General features: G+C 36.8%; 2 protein-coding genes across 2 annotated transcripts in view; one reads left to right on the top strand and one right to left on the bottom strand.

Moving 5' to 3' along the window:
• Positions 1-57: 57 nt before the first annotated feature.
• Positions 58-6,023, bottom strand: LOC121383559. The gene is made up of 4 exons (XM_041513646.1): positions 5,916-6,023; positions 3,808-3,972; positions 1,557-1,779; positions 58-248 (listed from the first exon to the last, which is right to left on the bottom strand). The coding sequence occupies exons 1-4, from the start codon at positions 6,021-6,023 to the stop codon at positions 58-60; spliced, it is 687 nt and encodes a 228-aa protein (XP_041369580.1).
• Positions 6,024-12,067: 6,044 nt separating this feature from the next.
• Positions 12,068-20,953, top strand: part of LOC121383558 (trichohyalin-like) — a 58,601-nt gene continuing 49,715 nt past the window's right edge. The window contains exons 1-3 of the mRNA XM_041513645.1: positions 12,068-12,229; positions 14,411-14,491; positions 16,295-16,446. Of these exons, the coding sequence (XP_041369579.1) occupies positions 12,068-12,229; positions 14,411-14,491; positions 16,295-16,446 (395 nt within the window). The remainder of the gene's footprint in view (positions 12,230-14,410; positions 14,492-16,294; positions 16,447-20,953) is intronic.

The raw sequence follows: 20,953 nt of genomic DNA, 5'->3' as shown, positions 1-20,953 counted from the left end.
AGCAATTAAGAGTGATGTACTTACATCTCTGAATGATATGGAAGACCAGTACCAGGACTACCCTGCTGCAAGGCTAACACAGTTCAAACCATCCGGTTCTGTCCGGTTCTCTATCACAGCAATTAAGAGTGATGTACTTACATCTCTGAATGATATGGAAGACCAGTACCAGGACTGCCCTGCTGCAAGGTTACCACCGTTCGAACCGTCCGGTTCCGCCTGATACTCTATCACACGACTGTCGTTTGCTGAAATAACACAAATAAATTATCACAAATCAAAATGATGCAAAACAACTGGGAAAAACTCTGCAGGTTCAGGAAAAGTAGTTGGCTATATTATAATGTTTTCAACAAAAAGTTAATAAATAAAAGAATAAAAAACCCCATCTTGATTAGCATTGAAATCTGGACTTCCAGAAAACCCTGAAGTTATTCATCCTTATATGATATGTTTTCCATATTTTGTAGAGGATTTTTGTTTGGTTTTCATAAATCATTATACGGTCTGTCAGAAAAAGGTTTGATTGAGATGTGTCTAATAAAAATCTAATTAATATTTATTCAAGACAGCTTCAAATGAATAAGGAGAACGAAGAAAATATATATTCAATATAAAATGTTTCAGTTGCAGATACACTGATGGGGAGAGAGAAATGCTAACTTTTTTCAAGGCTAACCCTCAAAAACTAAAATATTTTCAAAACAATAGGACTTAACAAAACAATAATAAAGATGCTTTTGAAATTATATGTCACATTGGTGCATATACCCAGATAGCTCATTATCTTCATTCAACATTAACTGATTTTCATTGGAACAGTTGCATCAACATTGGCCACTAAGTGACAGACTGGCAACTATAGCCAACACCAGTGAGACCTAGCTACCAGTGATACGTTTTCCAGTATGCCATTGTGGTCTGTCCAGTGGCAAAATGATGATGGGCCAACGTTTAAGCCACTGATGTTCTACCACTGCCCACTGGCAGAATGCTAACTAGGATAGGCCTATATATCAAGAATCTATCAAATACTATCCAAAGCCTTTTTAACAGTTTCTGATTTTTATAATTGCTTTTCCTTTTTTGATCTGCAACGTCGAAGGAGCAGGACGTAGTCCAGTGATAAAGAGCTGGAAATCAAAGGTCATGGTATGTGCTATCCTGTCTATGGGACAGTGCATATAAAAGATCCCTTGCTGCTAAACAAAAAAAGTAGCCCATGAAGTGGCGACAGCAGGTTTCCTCCCTCAGTATCTGTGTGGTCCGTAACCATATGTATGACGCCATATAACTGTAAATAAAATGTGTTGAGCGCATAAACCATAAATAAACCATTTCCTTTCCTGCAGTGTGGATCACCTTTGTATTAGCTTACCCGATGCCACACTTTGCAAGGATTGTTTGGCGCTCAGGTCCAATTGACTACCATACACACATTGTGATAAATATTGCATACAAAGATGAATTCCATAAATTCTAATTGATCCTGCCTAAATTGTAAACCAAAGTTTAAAAATAAAACAGCAAAACATAGAGGTGTTTTGAACACTCACAAGCTACAGATGTATGGTACCACGATAAAGAGACTCTCCCGTTGTTTGTGAGGTTTGGGGCAAAGATTCCCGGAACGAAGCCTGTGCCAAGAATAATCAACATCCCCGTCGTCATGGTTTCATCCATAAGAACATCAGAAATGGAGCTTTCCGTCGAGTTCTCAGAATGCAACAGCTCGGTTCTAAAGAACACTAAAGGCGGACTACGTGTAGCATCAACCATCTGCAGAATTAAAAAAAACAAAAAAAACACATAATTATGTTATTGTAGTGAAATCAAATATACATGTAATGAAAATATGAGAAGAATAAGAAGAACAGACAACAACATTAATTTTTTTATCTGCACTCTGAGATATTTCTGAATTGATAGGACAAAGACTACGGTTGACGCAGACACTTTTCGCACCCTTGTTTTGGTTTCGTACACAGTAAATAAAACATATCATATATTTGACAAAAGTTTTATATATTTTTTTCATCTTTTAAAATTTAAACTTAATACTGTATCCAGAATTATGAAAAATATAAACATATCGACCCGTAAACAGCGTTGTCTGCTTGTTATTGAATTTTGAAAGGGGTCACGGTTAGTAGACCAGCTTTTATTTTAATTTAGCTTAGCACTGTAATAATATAGCTGATTTTGATTCTGAATGACGTCAGTATTCCAATCATGTCACTTTGCATCTCCTTACAATAAACTAAGTACATGACGTTTCCATTTTAAGAATGCTGGAAACATTTCATTACATAATTGCTATTCAAATATTTTTGTTTGAACATTATTAATGCACCTGAGTGTGTGTGAAGAAAATCTTGTGATTAAAAAAGTGTACCTTTTATGAAATATGGATTTCTAGTACAAGATTTGTTATATTTATTGTGTACAAAGCCAAAACAAGGGTGTGAAGAGTGACTTAGGGTCCAGTTGTTCAAAGCACAGTAAACTAACTCTGGATAAGTCTAATATTTTCCTTTTAATTATTATTGCACAAATGCAAAATAAACTTTAGATATGATTATGATTGTTCTAAATCAAGTTTCCACATTATGTCTTCAATTATAATTTGTATTGATTCAGTCCTTGCTTTTATATAATTCTGTTAACCACTGGTTAAGATAACTAATGTTTGAACAACTGGCCTCTGGCCTTTAAGTAAATTGTGGGCATGTTTTCAATGGTTTCAGGGTTTTCCCCATTCCAACCAGTACCCAATGACTGGTAAATTAGGCAAGCACTCTACCGCAGTGTTACATCTCACCCCTCAACACTGATAAATTATGTGAAACAACATGCAATAAACTTAAAGAAAGACCCCTCCCCAAGTGCTTGCCTGAGGTGCTTGCATCATAGGATCGAACCACCTCGGTGGACCCATTCTCTGCCAGGCCTGGTGCTTATAAAGTTTTTAGAGTCCAGACTCGAGACTCTAGTAGAGTCTGAGACACTAATGTCATGACAACGCCATACAAATTGTATGCGTGTGATGTCATTAGAGATTGAGTCTGGACTCTAAAGGTTTTATAAGCACGGGCCCAGATTGGACTTTTTACTGTTCCAACCACTGCCACACAACTGGTATATCAAAGACCATGGTATGTGTTATCCTGTCAGTGGGAAACTGCATATAAAAGATCACTTGCTGACAACAGAAAGATATAGCAGGTTTCCTCTGAGACTATGTGTCAGAAATTACCAAATGTTTGACATCCAACAGCCAATTATGTGTGATAAATGAATAAATGTATTCTAGTGGTGTAGTTAAACAAAACAAACTTTAACAGGAGTCGAAATTTACTCAAATTTGTACCGGTCAATTGGACCGAATCAAAACCTGCTGGACCAAATATGCTCATAAGGCATAAAGACAAATTAATTGCTGGTCAAGTGGGAGGGCAGGCAAAAACATCTCCCAGCCAGTACTGATGTCAGTGTTTCTGCCAGAGGGTAAAATGGGTATGGCGCCATACCCAGATTTTTTGGCAATTTTGTTTTTAAAAGTTAACAAAATTAATTACTCTTATTATTAATGTATGATTTTCTTAACCCTAGCCCTAAACTTAACCCATTTTCTTTCTGAGAGAGGCCCCCCCACACCCCCTGTTGACCGTGGTTGCATTCCATTCCATAGTGCCATTCTGGTAGAAACACTAGATGTTGATGAATAAAAACCTGGTTGGGATGGCAATATTTCAACCCATGTTTAACTTTTAGTCAAATGCTGCTGCTGCTGCCATGTTGCCTCACCTGGAGTGTTTTGGTGATGATGACATCAGGAACGACGATGGCGGAGTCATTGCTGACACCTGTAATGCGAATACGCACACCGTTGCCCTCCACAGTGTCGGGGGATCCCAGGACGGGAGGGGGGCCAGATGATGTGATGGCAGACTGGGATACCTGGTACATCACCTGAAAACAGAAACGTGATAATGTTAAAAACAATATTACCTCAACGATCTCATCACCTCTCTGGAGGCACCTACAGTATACCCATCACCTCAAAACCAGTGTGCATATAATAATAGATATGACACCTCCCTAATGTGATATGTGGCGTGTTCAGGAATTCAAGCGCTCACTAACTATTTGACTTGCGAATGACTACAATTGTCCATGCTCCTGAACACGAGGAAGGGCCCTTGTTTGGCAACTGAAGTGTACCTTTCATAATACTGTCATGAATATCTCAACCGGCCTCGGTGGTGTCGTGGCAGGCCATCGGTCTACAGGCTGGTAGGTACTGAGTTCGGATCCCAGTCGAGGCATGGGATTTTTAATCCAGATACCGACTCCAAACCCTGAGTGAGTGCTCCGCAAGGCTCAATGGGTAGGTGTAAACCACTTGCACCGACCAGTGATCCATAACTGGTTCAACAAAGGCCATGGTTTGTGCTATCCTGCCTGTGGGAAGCGCAAATAAAAGATCCCTTGCTGCCTGTCGTAAAAAGAGTAGCCTATGTGGCAACAGCGGGTTTCCTCTGAAAATAGTGTCAGAATAACCATATGTTTGACGTCCAATAGCCGATGATAAGATAAAAAATCAATGTGCTCTAGTGACGTCGTTAAATAAAACAAACTTTTTTCTTTTTTGAATATCTCATCTCTGAAAATTTGTTAAAGGGACATACCCTAGTTTCAACCGGTGAAAATTAACACTGAGTTTAGTTAATCAACAAAACTGTAACACCTTTGGAAAAAGTTACAACTGAGTGAAACATGAGTCTGTGACTTTGAAATGGTGAAATACCCTCTAAAAATAGACTATAACTCGACTCCATAACTGTTACTTCTCAGACACACGTGCGTTTTTAAAAATATGACAAATGCATTTTGTGATATTAAAAACACCAGGATGACCAAAAACACTTTGAATGTACGGAAATGGATAATCTAAACAATAAAATCTAAGTAAAGTATGATTTCAGTAAAAAATATGCTTTAGTGTTTAAAAACTAGGGTATGTCCCTTTAATGGCTGAATAAGTATTTTAAGCTGGCTGTTAGTTTAGATACTCTGTTCCCTTAAACTCGGAGGAAAGTTTGGGGAGCTGCCATTGTAAGTGACAATACATTATGAACATAAATCATTTCAGATGTAATTTTAGTCAGGCCTCTGAGGTAACCCATTTTCTTTTCGTATTACCCTTTATGTCCATGTAAATGATGTGTTAAAAATAGCTTTGTGCAAGCAACTTACACACAAAATGATTGTCTCACATTCTTGCATATAAATGACAGTGTTAGCTCTACCACTCGCCAAATTCACCAATTGCAAATTTTTAATAATAGTTGCTGATTTTTATCTGAATTTGGTGAAAAACATGTCTGTAATGATGGATATTTCGTTGGAAAATAGCTATAGGTTTTGCTTTCGGTTTTTTTTCTCCAGATAATTTGGTGAAATTTTCTGATTACCCAGAGCTAGATCTGTGACATACGGCAGAACATGTACAGAGAGAAAGACATGTTTTATTTAACGACACACTCAACACATTTTATATACAGTTATATAGCATCAGACATATGTTTAAGGACCACACAGATACTGAGAGAGGAAACTCGCTGTCGCCACTTCATGAGCTACTCTTTTCGATTCGCAGCAAGGGTTCTTTTATATGCACCATCCCACAGACAGGGTAGTACATACCACGGTCTTTGATATGCCAGTGGTGGTGCACTGGCTAGAATGAGAAATAGCCCAATGGGCCCACCGACGAGGATCGATCCCAGACCAACGGCGTGCTTTACCACTGGGCTACATCCCGCTCCTCACCGTGTACAGAAAATCTCAGTATACTATGACACCCCCCTCCCCTGTTTGTCTCCCCCATTTGTCAGTATGCCACTACTTACCTGCCCTTGTAAAGGAAAACCTCCACTTGTCGGAACTGTCTGATTGTCATAGCTACACAAGTCCTCCAATATGACTTGACCATCAGCCCCAGGAAAGAGCACTACCATAAGGAGGAGATAACTCCAGACATAGCACAAGACATCTTTGTTCTGCATCACAGAGCTGTATTTACTTCGGTCAGGTTAAACCTAACTTGCTATAATCTGATGCTGGGAGCTGCATACATTTCTGAAACAAAGTAAAAACCTTTCAAAGTCAAGTAATTATTCATTGAAACAATTTATGTCAAGTTCTATTGATAATAGGGCTTACACTAGAAATCATTTGAGTTAAAGGTTATTTTGTTTAATGACACCACTAGAGCACATTGATTTATTAATCATCAGCTATTGGATGTTAAACATTTGGTAATTCTGACATAATCATAGAGAGGACACCCGCTACATTTTTTCATTAGCAGCAAGGGATAATTTATATGCACAGTGCATATACACTCACCAAATGTGCCAATTTTAAAAACAATTGACAAATTTTATTTTAATTTAGCAAATAAATTTCATGTAATAAATATTATTTTATTAGAAAATAACTGGGGTTTTGCAATTTTTGAAGTTTAAAATGATGACTTGGCAACATTTTCTGATCACAAAGAGCTAACCCTGTGGCACTATACCACAGACAGGATAGCACATACCACAGCCATTGATATACCAGTCGTAGTGCACTGGCTGGAGTGAGAAATAGCTCAATGGGTCCACTGATGGGGATTGCTCCTAAACTGATCCAGGGTTGAAAATTAACATGAAAACCAAGGTTGCCAGCAGGGCCAGTGGAAGAAAAATCTTACTGACCCTTCTCAAATTCAACTAGCCTTCCAATTATCACATTGTAATTTAACTGCACAGGTAAAATGAAAATTATTATGTTTTTTTGTTGAATAATAACCATTTATGTTACAAAAACCCGATGAATTGACGTTTAACATCATAATGAATAAAGTAAAAATTGATATAAAAACATGTTAAGTTTTAAACCCATATCAACTCAAAACAAAACAAACAAAAAAAGAAAAAGAAAAAGAAATCCAATATATATATAAACATGTTTCTTTTCAAAGTACCATTAAATTAAACATATTAAATCTCATTTTCATTACGGGGAAAAAAATAATGCAGTAGAAACAGACTAAATGTAAAACTGCGCGTGCTTTAATAAACTAGTCTGCGAGTGGCAGTCCTCTTTGTGGCAAGAGGGATGGAATAAACTTTGTGGTGATACAAGAGGGGTGAAATTCCCAGCAAATGATTTCCTCGGGAGTGGCTGTTCTAGATAGAGATCCATGGAATCATTCACTGTTTTGCCAAATACCCATTCGACTCTGCTTTATGCAGAGATATGGCCCTGACCATGTATTATGGTTGTGTCATTCAGATTACCTTGGATGTTCCATCAATTGCTTTAAAACTTGTATCACACACACGACAAAAGAGTTAACCTTTGCAGTTTGATGGTAATTTGTAAAGGATATTTGTTTTAATTTACACTGCACTTTTACCCCCAGTAAAATGTTATTTGAGACGGTATGTGTTTAAAACTTAATAAATTAATGTTTTGATATGAATTTTATCTTTATTCATTATGTTGGCGCTGTCAAAATATTAGAACATGTTCTAATTATTCTGTTGCCATATCTGTATTTCGCGCCAACATAAACGGGGGTTGTTTTGTCACATTCAGTATTAGTGTGTTTCTTTTTTACCTAGTACCATACTTGCCAGACACTAAAATTTATGGTCGCCCAACGGATTACCTTTGTAAAATTCTTAGTCGCCCTTAGCCAATAAATGCTAATTTTCAACCCTGCTAATCGCGCATCAGGCGAGAGCTTTACCACTGGCCTACGTCCCACCCCATAATTTCTGTTTAACCAATTTCACATATGTAGAGCATTTCCTTGAAAATTTGATTAAAATCAAAAGACATAGTCACTAAACTATAAAATCCACTCAGCCGAAATCTGAATGTTTTGGCCAGTAAATCCTCAACAATAAGATAAAATATCCAATTACAATGTTTACAAGTGTGAATTATGCCATCACTATTATACAGCCTAAAAAAAAAAAAATCTTAGGAAAGAAAGAAATGTTTTATTTAACGACGCACTCAACACATTTTTTTTTACGGTTATATGGCGTCAGACATATGGATAAGGACCACACAGATTTTGAGAGGAAACCCGCTGTCGCCACTACATGGGCTACTCTTCCGATTAACAGCAAGGGATCTTTCATTTGCGCTTCCCAGAGGCAGGATAGCACAAACCATGGCCTTTGTTGAACCAGTTATGGATCACTGGTCGGTGCAAATGGTTTACACCAACCCACTGAGCCTTGCAGAGCACTCACTCAGGGTTTGGAGTCAGTATCTGGATTAAAAATCCCATGCCTTGACTGGGATCCGAACCCAGTACCTACCAGCCTGTAGACCGATGGCCTGCCACGATGCCACCGAGGCCGGTCAATTCTTAGGAATGCATTAAATACATTCAGCTGCTACTGTGGAATATACATTTAACACGACAGAGGTACAAGGGATGTACATTATAATTTCAATGTTTTTCTGTTCCATTTGGCAACAAAATTTATTAATCCTAGTCCAGTTATTGAAAAACACAAACATCAAAAATATAACTTAGGTTGTTTGATACATTTGTTATGACTAATTTAACAAGTGATCTTGCACAAACATGTTACATGAATTTTTGTAACTTGTGCTTCAAAAACAACTTTACACACCCCCCATCCCCCAAAAGAAAACCCACCCTAAAAACAAAAACAAAAACCCAACCTACCACCTACAACTACAAGAAGGATTCCAAATTCTTGTGAGTAACCAGCTATGTGTTTATTGAGAACAACACATGACAACTTAACTAAACAGACTGAGTTAGCTATTCAAAAGCAACATACTCAGTCTATTTAGTTCATTTGTAGTAGGTGGTTCTTTCTGTAATAATTTATATGCATAATTTTGTTCAAACTGAATTGCTTTAAATCCACCAATGCTAGTTTCACAAGTATGTACCTGATCTGTGTGTGAACAATTTAAGTGGAATGCTTAATTGTTGTTCCCCTAAATTAAATTATGTGGAGCCATTTAAAGTGACAGACCTCAGTTTCTTAAACACTACTCTGTATTTCATGCTTGAATATTAATTGGATATAAGCACGAAAATAAGTTGAAATGTATTTTTCACTATTAGAGCCATTTTTGATAAGCCAAATAAGACGTTACTTAGATTTTAATGTTAAGATTATCCATTTCCATACATCTGAAGTGAATCTGGTCATCCTGGTGTTTCTAATAGCATGGATTACATTTTCATATTTTTAAAAACTCACGTACCTCTGATAATTACAAACAAAACTTCAATTTCGTTAAAATACACAAAAATCAGTTTCTAACATCCATTCCATAACCTGTTTTACATATTGAGTCCACAGATGATGTCTTATACTACGAGTTAAGCACCTTGTGTTATTCAGCAAAATAGTACATATAAGTGCATCTTGTGTGCATTTAAACCTTGTTATTGGGCTAAATGTCTCATTATTTTCTAAACACTTTCAATTTTTATTTCAGCAGTTATGTGTGTGCTAAACTCCACATCCTTAATTACAACTGTTCCAAAATATTGGATCAAAGTGTTTTAAAATACAAGTTGATTCCTTAAAATGACTATAACACATGTATACAGGAACATCGGAAGCAATTAAAAGTTGGTATAGTCATAAAAGCAATTTCTAGCACAATGACGTCGTAGAAAGGTGCTAGACAGGGGTGGTAGAAAAACCGTCTACCACATGTGTGTAGACGCTAATCCGCCCTTTTCATTGGTTAATATTAGGATGTACACGGCAGTTGCTACCGGTTGATTACATCATTTTTTAAACAAAGTAGTATATGACGTCACATAATATGAGTAGGTCTTCTCGACACCACTGTATGCTTTCACACTCGTGACATAACATGGGTGTCAGCTTAGAGGTGACGTCACGTTACAAAAATAAAATGAAGAGATTTACAGTATAGTTAGACTAAATTAATAATTAAATTTATGAGACAGGTTGTGCTAGAAAATATTTCTGGCACTCATCCTTTTGTAGATGGTTTTTCTGACACTCATCTCAAGAAAATCAATCCACGGAGCTCGCTAAAGCTCGCTCAAAAGATTGATTTTCTTGAGACTCATGTCAGAAAAACCATCTACAAAAGGACTCATGCCAGAAACTGTTAGTATATGATGAGATCTATACTATGCCAGCACCATAGGAAGAGAGAAAAAACATTTCTGGTCCACAAAATGGTACAGCCATGGTATACCGGCCGTACCGCTTCTGACACCCCTGATATAAAGGTACATGTATTGATATTATATATTTGATGTACCAATGAAAGTCTTCAATAAGTAACAAAATTAGCTATTAAACACCAAAGGTCTACATTGAATTAAGCGAACATCAGGGCTTCTAGATTATGGTAGCCCCACTCCCATGGCTAGTGATATTCAGTATTGGGCTAGTAAATAAATACTATTGCCATGTCCAACGGCTAGTGATTTGTTTTGGTCAGATGTTGCAGTTAAGTCTATTTTGTAAATATGAATATCCTGCCCCTACCCTAATCCCCAAATGTTAGTGTTTTAAGCTCTATCTCCCTCTTTAGGTGACATACAGGTGCGTGTGCAGGGGAAGGGGGTTGGGGGTCAACCCCCCCCCCCCTGCTCAAGGCGAAAAAAAAAATCATATCCCAATTTTTAATGTAATTTCTTTCCAAAAAAATGTGGTCAGAAAGCAGCTCGGCTAGCCAGCATAAAACACCTCAGAATAGCCCTAGACAGACACCTCGACCACCCACCCACCCCCCCTTGCAAAATTTCCTGCACACACCCCTGACATATCTGGTTATTACTATTATTTAGTAAAATTGTATCAACTTAAAGTAAAGTATTAAAGAATTTTTAATCGTGGCTAGTAATCTTTTTAAATCACTGATCTCTTGGCTAGTGAATTTTAAAAGAATTCTAGAATCCCTGCAAACATTTAGTCCATGCATGATTAGGCCATCTAGCTGCTATTATATTGGTTTTTGTGACATTGCACCCATTCAGTAACAAAACAACCTGTGCTGGAAGCTTTACAGATTGTAGCAAGCAAAATTTCCAGAGGGGGTCTTGTCATGCTTCCCCCCCCCCCCCCCAAAACAAAAACAATATATTGAGAAAAAAAAGATGTGTTTCAAGCCTCTAACCCCTCTCCATATATTTGACTGCAGTGAGTTTTCCTCTGATCAATATAGTTATAATACATTCTTTCCTTTCAAAGAAGTAAAATGTTTAACAGTTTAGTAAACTATGTAATATTAAATGGTTTAACATTTGTATAACATTTGTGTTACAATACAATTCATTTGACACTTGTACATAGTTCCAGTGATAAAATAATAAAATTAATTTTAAGTAACACGGTGTTTCAACATTGGCAAATGATACAGTAAAAGTCAGTGGTCAGTGAAAGACTGTGTGTATTTCGAGTGGTCAGTCATTATTACGGGTAGAAATAAAAACACAGCACATTTAGTGACTATCGGGTATTGCTATAAGACCTTATATAAAGTCGATCCATTTAAAAAATCGCGACGGATAATTAAGAGTCTATTAAATAAAAAAACAACATTTCCTACCTTACAGGTAACTGCATGACATATTTACCGCTATCGAAAAGTAGTGTGACAAATATGAATCCGGTCAGTTTCCAGCCACCCCAATCTGTATTCACCAATTAGCAGATCAGTTGGGTATCTGAAAACGGTTACTACTGAGCAACGGGTGGTTATTTACCACAACAACGAAAATGGCGGCTCGCACGAGTTTTACAGAAAGTGTTAGAAAGTCGTTGTGTTTTTAGCCAATTTAGACGCTAAAAAAAATATGTGGATTTTTATTTTTAATATAAAAATGAATAACTAGTCATTGATAAGTTTGAATACTTTTAATCAAACGATACGGAGACATACGAAATATATCACCCTATATTTGTCTTGATACTAAACACGATAACATTCATTCAGAATGGCGTCGTGTTCGTATAGCATGAATGATGTCTGTTTGCCGGTAACGATTGATGTTTATCAGTCTAGCTTTACCCCGGATCCCAACTGGATCGCAGGAGCCTTTTTTCTGGGTCTGATTCTTGGAATACTTTTCGCCGCACTGTGTGTAAAACTGTGCCTCAAAGACTGGGAAAAGAAAAAGGTATATTCATTGAAATGATTAAGCACGATTACAAATACAGTCAGTATAGTAGTTACACGTTGGGCATTAGCAGTCAACAGGAGATTTATTTATTTATTATTATTATTTAAAAAATAAAATAAATAAACATGCATTTTATACAGTTAATTGAAATGACAGAATATGAATGTGTTACATGTTAAACAGCCACATTTAATTTGTAGGGTCATTCTTCCACTGAGTTAATCCTATAACTAATGGTTTCATTACCTCCATCCATCCCTGCACCCATCCACCCATCCATCCATCAATGCATTAACTCATCCATACATCCACACATCCAAACATCCATCTTCCATCAACACATTCATCCATCCATGCATTAACCCAACCATCCATCCACACATCCATCCATTCATCCATGCATTAACCCATCCATACATCCACACATCCATCCATGCATCCATCCATCCATCCATCCATCCAGTCATCCATCCATCCATCCACACATCCATACATCCATCTATGCACACATCCATCCATCTATCCTCTCATCCATCCACACATCCATCCATCCATCCATGCATTAACCCATCCATACATCCACACATCCACATATCCATCCATCCACATATCCATCCATCCACATATCCATCCATTCATCCATCCATCCATTCATCCATCCATCCATGCATTAACCCATCCATCCATCTACACATCTATCCATGCATCCAACCATCCACATCCATGCATTAATCCATCCATCCATCCATCCATCCATCCATCCATCCATCCTGCCATGCATTAACCCACCCATTCATGCATTAACCCATTCACCCACACATCCATCCATGCATCTATTAATTCATGCATGTATGTATGCATCCATCAGTGCATTAACCCATCCATCCATGCTTTAACCCATCCATCCATCCATGCATCTATTAATTCATACATCCATCCATCCGTGCATTAACCCATCCAGCCATCCATCCAGCCAGCCAGCCATTAACCCATCCATCCATCCATCCACCCACCCAAAACCCACACATCCATCCACACATCCATCTATGCATCCATCCATGCATCCATTAATTTATCCATACAGCCATCCATACACATATCCATGCATCCATCCATCGAACAATTTATCCACACATCTATCCATGCATCTATCTATTCATCCATCCATCCATCCATCTATCCACACATCCATGCATCCATCCATCCACACATCCATGCATCCATCCATCCACACATCCATCTATCCACACATCCATCCATCTATCCACTCATCCATCCACACATCCATCCATCCATCCATCCATGCATTAACCCATCCATACATCCACACATCCACATATCCATCCATCCACATATCCATCCATCCATATATCCATCCATTCATCCATCCATCCATGCATTAACCCATCCATCCAGCTACACATCTATCCATGCATCCAACCATCCACATCCATCCAATCATCCACCCATCCATGCATTATTTCCATCCATCCATCCATCCATCCATGTATCCATCCATCCATCCATCCATCCATCCTGCCATGCATTAATCCATCCATTCATGCATTAACCCATTCACCCACACATCCATTCATGCATGTATGTATGCATCCATCAGTGCATTAACCCATCCATCCATGCTTTATCCCATTCATCCATCCATGCATCTATTAATTCATACATCCATCCATCTGTGCATTAACCCATCCATCCATCTATCCAGCCAGCCAGCCATTAACCCATCCATCCATCCATCCACCCACCCAAAACCCACACATCCATCCACACATCCATCTATGCATCCATCCATGCATCCATTAATTTATCCATACAGCCATCCATACACATATCCATGCATCCATCCATCGAACAATTTATCCACACATCTATCCATGCATCTATCTATTCATCCATTCATCCACACATCTATTCATTCATCCACAAATCCATACAAACATACAAGCATCCATTCATGCATGGATTGGTACATTCATTCATCCATCAGTCCTTTCATCTATCTGTCCATCCATATATCAGATCAGTCAACAATCCCTCCAGAAAGTTGAGAATTTTGCGGATAGGGGTAGGTGTGATTTAATGGTGTTTATTGTTTGGAGAATTATGCCCAATATTGTAGTCCAGCAAGATGGGTGTTGAAAACCTTGACATATATTTCAGCGTCAAGATATGGAAGAAGCCATGATAGCAGGTGGAACTTTAGATGCAGTTGTTACCCCAGGATATGATGGCACTGAAAAAGTAAGTGTATATTGTTTACATTTTAATATAAACATGATAAGCAGCCATCTGAGGAACTATAGAAAAGATCCCCTCAGATAGTCCTGGTGGATTTCTGATGATCAGTTATACTTGAAAATTGTTTGCAGACCTTGATGTGACACAAAATGAGGGGAGCGAATAATTGCACTCTTAACTTAAGATTATGGAGAGCCATTTAAGATATTACAGTCGAATCCACTTAATTGCATATATGTTTATAGCATAAATTGATTATTTGCATATTATTATGTTTCACAGAACCATTTAGCATTAAACCAATACAAATTATATCGGATAATTGAATAGCATTATAAACATATATATCGGTTATTTGCATGCGAAAACAAAAAAAATGTCTTGAAATTTTGTCATAAAATGTTAATTCCAAAATGGGACAAAAAATTATTGGAGAGATTAATTGCTCTCTTAACTTAGATTAAGGAGAGATTAATTGCTCTCTTAACTTAGATTAAGGAGAGCCATTTAAGATATTACATGTACTATCATGATGCCATATAAATTCACATGCTAAGAGGAGCTAAAAATCACTCTCCTTGAACTAGTTCAGGGGAGTGATGGGGAGCGAGAGTGGCTCACCTTAAACATCGAGGTCTGTGATTGGTTTGTTTCTTGAAATGTGATGATCCATAATCGTTTATCGTGTAAAATCTTGACTAATTATGTCTACAATACTTTTTCTGTTTGAATAACCAAATGACCATTTATATGATGTCCTAAATTTATAGTGCAAATGAAAATTGGCTTATTCAGTACTGGGGCCAATTTCACAATACACTGTAAGTTCATGCAGCAAATTACACCATTATGGAAGAAAATAAAATGACGTATGTTTATTTCTAACTATATTTGTTATACTATAACAGTAATAGGAATTGTGGTTTAGACATAGATTTACGTTTACATGTAAAACTAGGCTTACAATGTTTTGTTAAATTGGGCCCTGGACTTACCTTAGTGATATGCAAAACAAAACTATTGTTCTTTCAGTTTGCATAGGCCTAGCTACAGATTTTCGAAACTAATTTAGTGCTACGATATCGTAAAGTCATCGTAAGCTATGATGTCACTATGCCACTCACCATAGCCTATGATGATTTTATGATATCGTAGCACTAAGATAGCTTTGAAAATATGTTCCATGAAGCGATCTTAGCGCTAAGATCACCTTAAGTACATACAGTAGTTATACATAGAACTGGGTGGTATATCATATATACCGTATGGTATCAGTATCATGTCAATACCGATTTACCAAATGTCAAAATACTGAAATTTTGGTATAGAAAATTTTTTCCCCACCATTTAGTAAAGCACTAACAATATATATTTGACGAACACAAAATAGCTGAGAAGAAAAGATAGATGAGGGAGCAGTATATGGAATTTAATTTGATTTTGATGAAATTAGCAGGTGAGACTTAACTTGGGCATGCATTTAAAGTAAAAAATACCGCTCAGTATTCGTATCAGTAGTGGTATTGTATTAATACCGAATACCATACCAACATTGAGGTAAATCACCCTAATAATACCGATACCGAACCTGAAATTTCAATACCACCCAGCTCTAGTTATATACTTAAGGTGATCTTAGATGGAACAGGGCTCAGGGCCTAATTCACAAAGGTCTCTTAGGCTCTGCTAGACAACAAAGCATCCTCTTTGCAAGTCTTTTTGCATTGCACTGCGAAATCGCAAAGTTGCGAGAGTTTAGTGAATTAGGCCCCAGGTTTGCAATTTGTTCACGTGTTCGTTTTGCAGATAATTGAAGGGAAACACAAGGTTAGGAAGAAGAGTTCTCGGTTCAGCCGAAAGAGCGCCCGGTTGAGAGATGAGGATGAATCACTGGCCGATGTCCAGGTGGACTCAGCTCTCAGTCGGGGGATGGTGGACATCCTCGTACAGACCACCAGGTTGGTCCACTTTCATTTTGGCCAAAACCATGTTATTTTTATGTGTAATTTAGAAAACAGTCTGCTCAGTTTTTCCTGGCCTTCCTCCTCTTCTTTGTTAAACTTATTTTCATGATTATACACAATTAAGGTTCAAGCTCACTGTCCTGGGCACGCACCTCAGCTATCTGGGCTGTCTATCCAGGACAGTGGTTAGTGAAAAAGAAGAGGGTGTAGTGGTTTTACACTTGCCCATTGAGTCGTTAAAACTTGCTCTGGGTGGGAGCTGGTACCAGGCTGCGAACCCTGTACCTACCAGCCTTATGTGCAATGGCTTAACCTTTAGACAACTGAATTAATTTTTGACAAAAACCACAATGAGTGGGTACAAGTTTATAATTTTTACTCACATATATTCACTTAAATAATTTATAAATACATAGAATAAAGTACATATTTGAATTGGTAAGTATTATTTTCGCGGGTTTTTATATTTTTTATATTTTAGATCAGTTAATGTTGACTAAAATTAGGCAAAAAATCATAAAATATGCATTTACATATGGGCATTTGTGGCCAGCTGTCCAGTATTTAATTCCCGAATAACAGTGGTTTTCTGACCAGAATTTAAAAAAAACCCCACAAACTGATTCATATCCCAATATTTGGTCGTTGTTGGAAAATTTATTATCAAATTAGCTGTCACAATCAGCTATCGATCTCAATATTTGGTCGTTGTTGGAAAATTTATTATCAAATTAGCTGTCACAATCAGCTATCGATCCCTGAAAATGAGCACGATGTGCTGCCATTGTTGTCAAGTGAAAATACTTGCCGAAAACAACTTTTTCAACTCAAATTTACAAGCTATTTTTAGTTGAAAAACAAAAACCTAAACATACAGGAAGCTGAGTTGTCTTCTGTTTCCTCTTATACCAGTCTTTCTGGTGAGTGTCGTTTGCAAGACGATGGGAAATATGAATTGGGGAATGCACTGTATACAGTGTACAGTATGTCAACTGACGTGACGTCAGGTGAGATATCTCGCCTGCAGTAGTCAGAAGGTTAACCACAGTACCACTGAGGCCAGTTTTCCTGGGCTTGAGCATTCAGATTAAAATACAGATCTTATACTCTGTATACTCTATATAAAGGTGATAAAGAACACTCACCTTAGGTGTTATGGTTTTAACATTTTAGGTAACTGGAAGTTTGTGCATGTGATTTTTACCTATAGTCTGTTCCATTCTCATACATAAATGCTTTTTGTAAATAATTTCAGTTTGGTTTGATGTAAGAAGAAAAGTAAAAGTGTTTTGGAATTAACAAAAAAAAAGAGTATTATATTTGTGTAATTTAGAAATCAGTCTGCTCAGAAATAAATTACTTGTAGTAAATTTCATAATATGAAAAAGGCGTTCCCTGTTGGAAGAACTATAGGTAACCTGATTGTTTCAAACTTCGGTTATGTAAATTATTTTACATAACCAGCAAATAACCCAATCTTAACATTGGAGTGGAGTGGAGTAGTGATTAACGTGCATATTCAGAGCAAGCTGTTGTAGCGCACGCCTATCTTGGGCAGAGGTATCGGCCTCGGCCGGTTTCTCTGTCCAAGACAGGATTAACAACATTGGCCTGGCTTTTATATTGGAGGTGGGTCCAACCACACCGTCTATGAAACATGTTATTGCATGACAGGAAAATATATAAAAGGTTGTGGGGGGAAAATAGGTATGATGTAGAGAGCCATGGCTCTTTTATGACTACACCAATACCTAACACACTTGTCAAGTGGTTCTGTACTAGACATTCCAAATGTATTTTAAATTAACTGATTTTTCAATGAGCTGGCATTCTTATATTTAACTACTGATGTGCTCCACATTGAGTGTCCAAAAGTCTTGTCTAGAACTGTTGCAGGTTTTTAATTTTACATGGCAACAGTTCACTACGTACAGACAAGTGATTGGTCGTTCACCTGAGTTTAATGTTGTGTAATCAACATGTGAACAGGGGGCAGGATGTTGCCCAGTGGTACAGCGCACGCCTGATGAGCGGCCGGTCTAGGATCGATCCCCATAGGTGGGTTCATTGGGCTATTTCTTGTTTCAGTCAGTGCACCACAACTGGTATACAATGTATCAAAGGCCATGATTTGTGCTATCCTGTCTAATAGATGGTGCATATAAAAGATCCCTTGCTACTAATGGAAAAATGTAGCAGGTTTCCTCTTTATGATTGTGTCAAAATGACCATATGTTTGACATCCAATAGCCGATAATTAATAAATCAATGTGCTCTAGTGGTGTCGTTAAACAAAAAAAACTACTTTTTTTTTCAATATATGAACAGAATCGTGGTTTGCATTAAATATTGTGTCCTGATTCACCGATCCAGTTTGATATACCTAATGATTATGTTTATATCTTACTGTGAGTAATTTGCTGTTTGAACATATTTTTATTATTACTCTGTAATCATACTGAATATCAGTGTTTAACAAATGTTTAAGTAAGTTTAAGTATATTCATTAAAATTATATTTTATTAAAAACAGATTTGATGTAATTTTTCTGTTTTATGTATGTTAAAAAGTATTCAGTATATAGCAGTTAAATTTATCTTTTTTGTTTGCAAGTTTGATGTTGCATACATATAATAATTGTATAATATTTATTACTAATAACAACATGTAGTTTAAAACACATTTTCCTTCATACATGTATGTTTGTCCAAAGAAAACATATATGTTAATTGTGAATCTTTGTGTGCTTCAAATATAATATTCAGTCTACAGTAGGCATACAACATACATATACAGTAATGTTTTAAGGTGTACATGACATTTAAATAATAAAATATTAGAATCAGGGAACTATGACTAATAAATCCTAACAGTGTCTAATATCATCATGACTTATTATGTTGACTGAATAATTTGTTGACCACATTACAGCCTGTATAACATAAACAGACTAATTATATAGCTGCCAAACGTTTACCCTATATATACATCGATATACAATCAATACATGCTTGGTTACAGTGAAATCAGTGTATAAATGACAAACACATCTACAAAACATGGACTTTGTAAGACATGTTCCCTTTATATACATGTAAAATAATCATAAACTAATATGTAAAGGACCTGTTCGGGAGTGTCCTTTGTGTATAGGTGATTGTTATATACAGTGAAACCTCTCAAAACCAAACCCTCTATAAACTGGAATTATCTCAAAACCGGATGTTTTTAATGGTCTAATTTTTTTTAATTAGCAGAGAACTTAACCTGTCTAAACCAAATACCCCTTAAAACCAAAGTTTTATTGGTACCAAGGGTGACTGGTTTAGAGGGGTTTTACTGTACTGTAGTCCTTCCCAGCAGTAAGCGTCATTTTCTTACTATTGTATGCACTACAATTATTTTTTTAAATTTTTATTTCCAAAACACTTCTACTTTTCTTTTTCTGTCAAATGAAACTGAAATTGTTTAAAAAAAAAAAAAAAAAATGTTCATGAAGGCTGGAAAGGACTATCGGTCCCTTTTTTGCAGGTTGGACTATAAGTCACATGCTAAACACTAAATGAGTTGGCATGATACTGGGTTTTGTGGAGTGTACAAATGTGCCCGAATGTAGTGTTGGTGTCTGCGTTTGTGTAACTAATGGTATTGTTGATTTGGGCTTTGTGATCCAGACCTTCTAGCCTTCACCCAGATCTTGTCAAGTGTACTTGTATTGTTTACAACAAAATACTGCTGTTAAGTGGACAGAAAGTCTTTGAGCTTGACAATGGTTTTTATTCCACTGTTTATACTCCATATCTCGGCACATTATTATGCCCCTTGAAAATTTATATATACATGTATGTCTTGCACAGACATGCTAGAACCTATTTTTAATAATATTAGGCAAATGTAAGGACTGGTCAACTAACTGATTGTTTGATTGATTTAGGTTTTTGTTTACTGAAATGAAAAAACAACACCCTCGACCCACCCCACCCCCCCAAAAAAAACCCCCAAAAAACAACAACCCAAACCCCCCCCCCCCCCCCCCCCCCCCCCCCAAACAAACAAAACAAAAAATCCAAAACCAAATAATAAAATACTGGTTTATGTTTCTTCAACTGGGTTTTAGTTGGTAATGTCGCAAGGAGTTGGATTTCTGACATGATCCTTTTGGCTGATTATAGGGACATTCCTGAGTTTGCTGCATAGTAAGATGTTTCCGACTAATAAAATATTTCTACGATTAAACTTACATGATAAATATATTTTCTTGTTTTGAATATCAGTGTCTATGTGTTTCTGGTCGTCTGAATATTTGAAAGAGGCCCAAAGTGATTAGAAACATGTTTAATATAGAGCCACTAATATTTTATACAGAAAAATATATTTGATATGTAATTACAAAATCATTAAAAAGTCTTCGTTAGTCGGTAAAATCTTAAAAATTACAGCAAACTCAGGAATGTCCTTTTAATTGCCTATTAAGACTAATAATCAAGTAACATTAGTGCAA

This window comes from Gigantopelta aegis, chromosome 10 (assembly GCF_016097555.1).
Source record: "Gigantopelta aegis isolate Gae_Host chromosome 10, Gae_host_genome, whole genome shotgun sequence".
Taxonomy (NCBI): Eukaryota; Metazoa; Mollusca; class Gastropoda; order Neomphalida; family Peltospiridae; genus Gigantopelta; species Gigantopelta aegis.
This window is presented reverse-complemented; position numbering and strand designations above follow the sequence as displayed.

Excerpts from the sequence above, each read along its gene's own strand:
- LOC121383559 (XM_041513646.1), bottom strand. The coding sequence starts at position 6,023 with ATGGTAGTGCTCTTTCCTGGGGCTGATGGTCAAGTCATATTGGAGGAC. Across the intron at positions 1,780-3,807 it reads TCATCACCAAAACACTCCAG|ATGGTTGATGCTACACGTAG; the intron begins GTGAGGCAACAT and ends TTAATTCTGCAG. Across the intron at positions 249-1,556 it reads GTACCATACATCTGTAGCTT|CAAACGACAGTCGTGTGATA; the intron begins GTGAGTGTTCAA and ends GTGTTATTTCAG.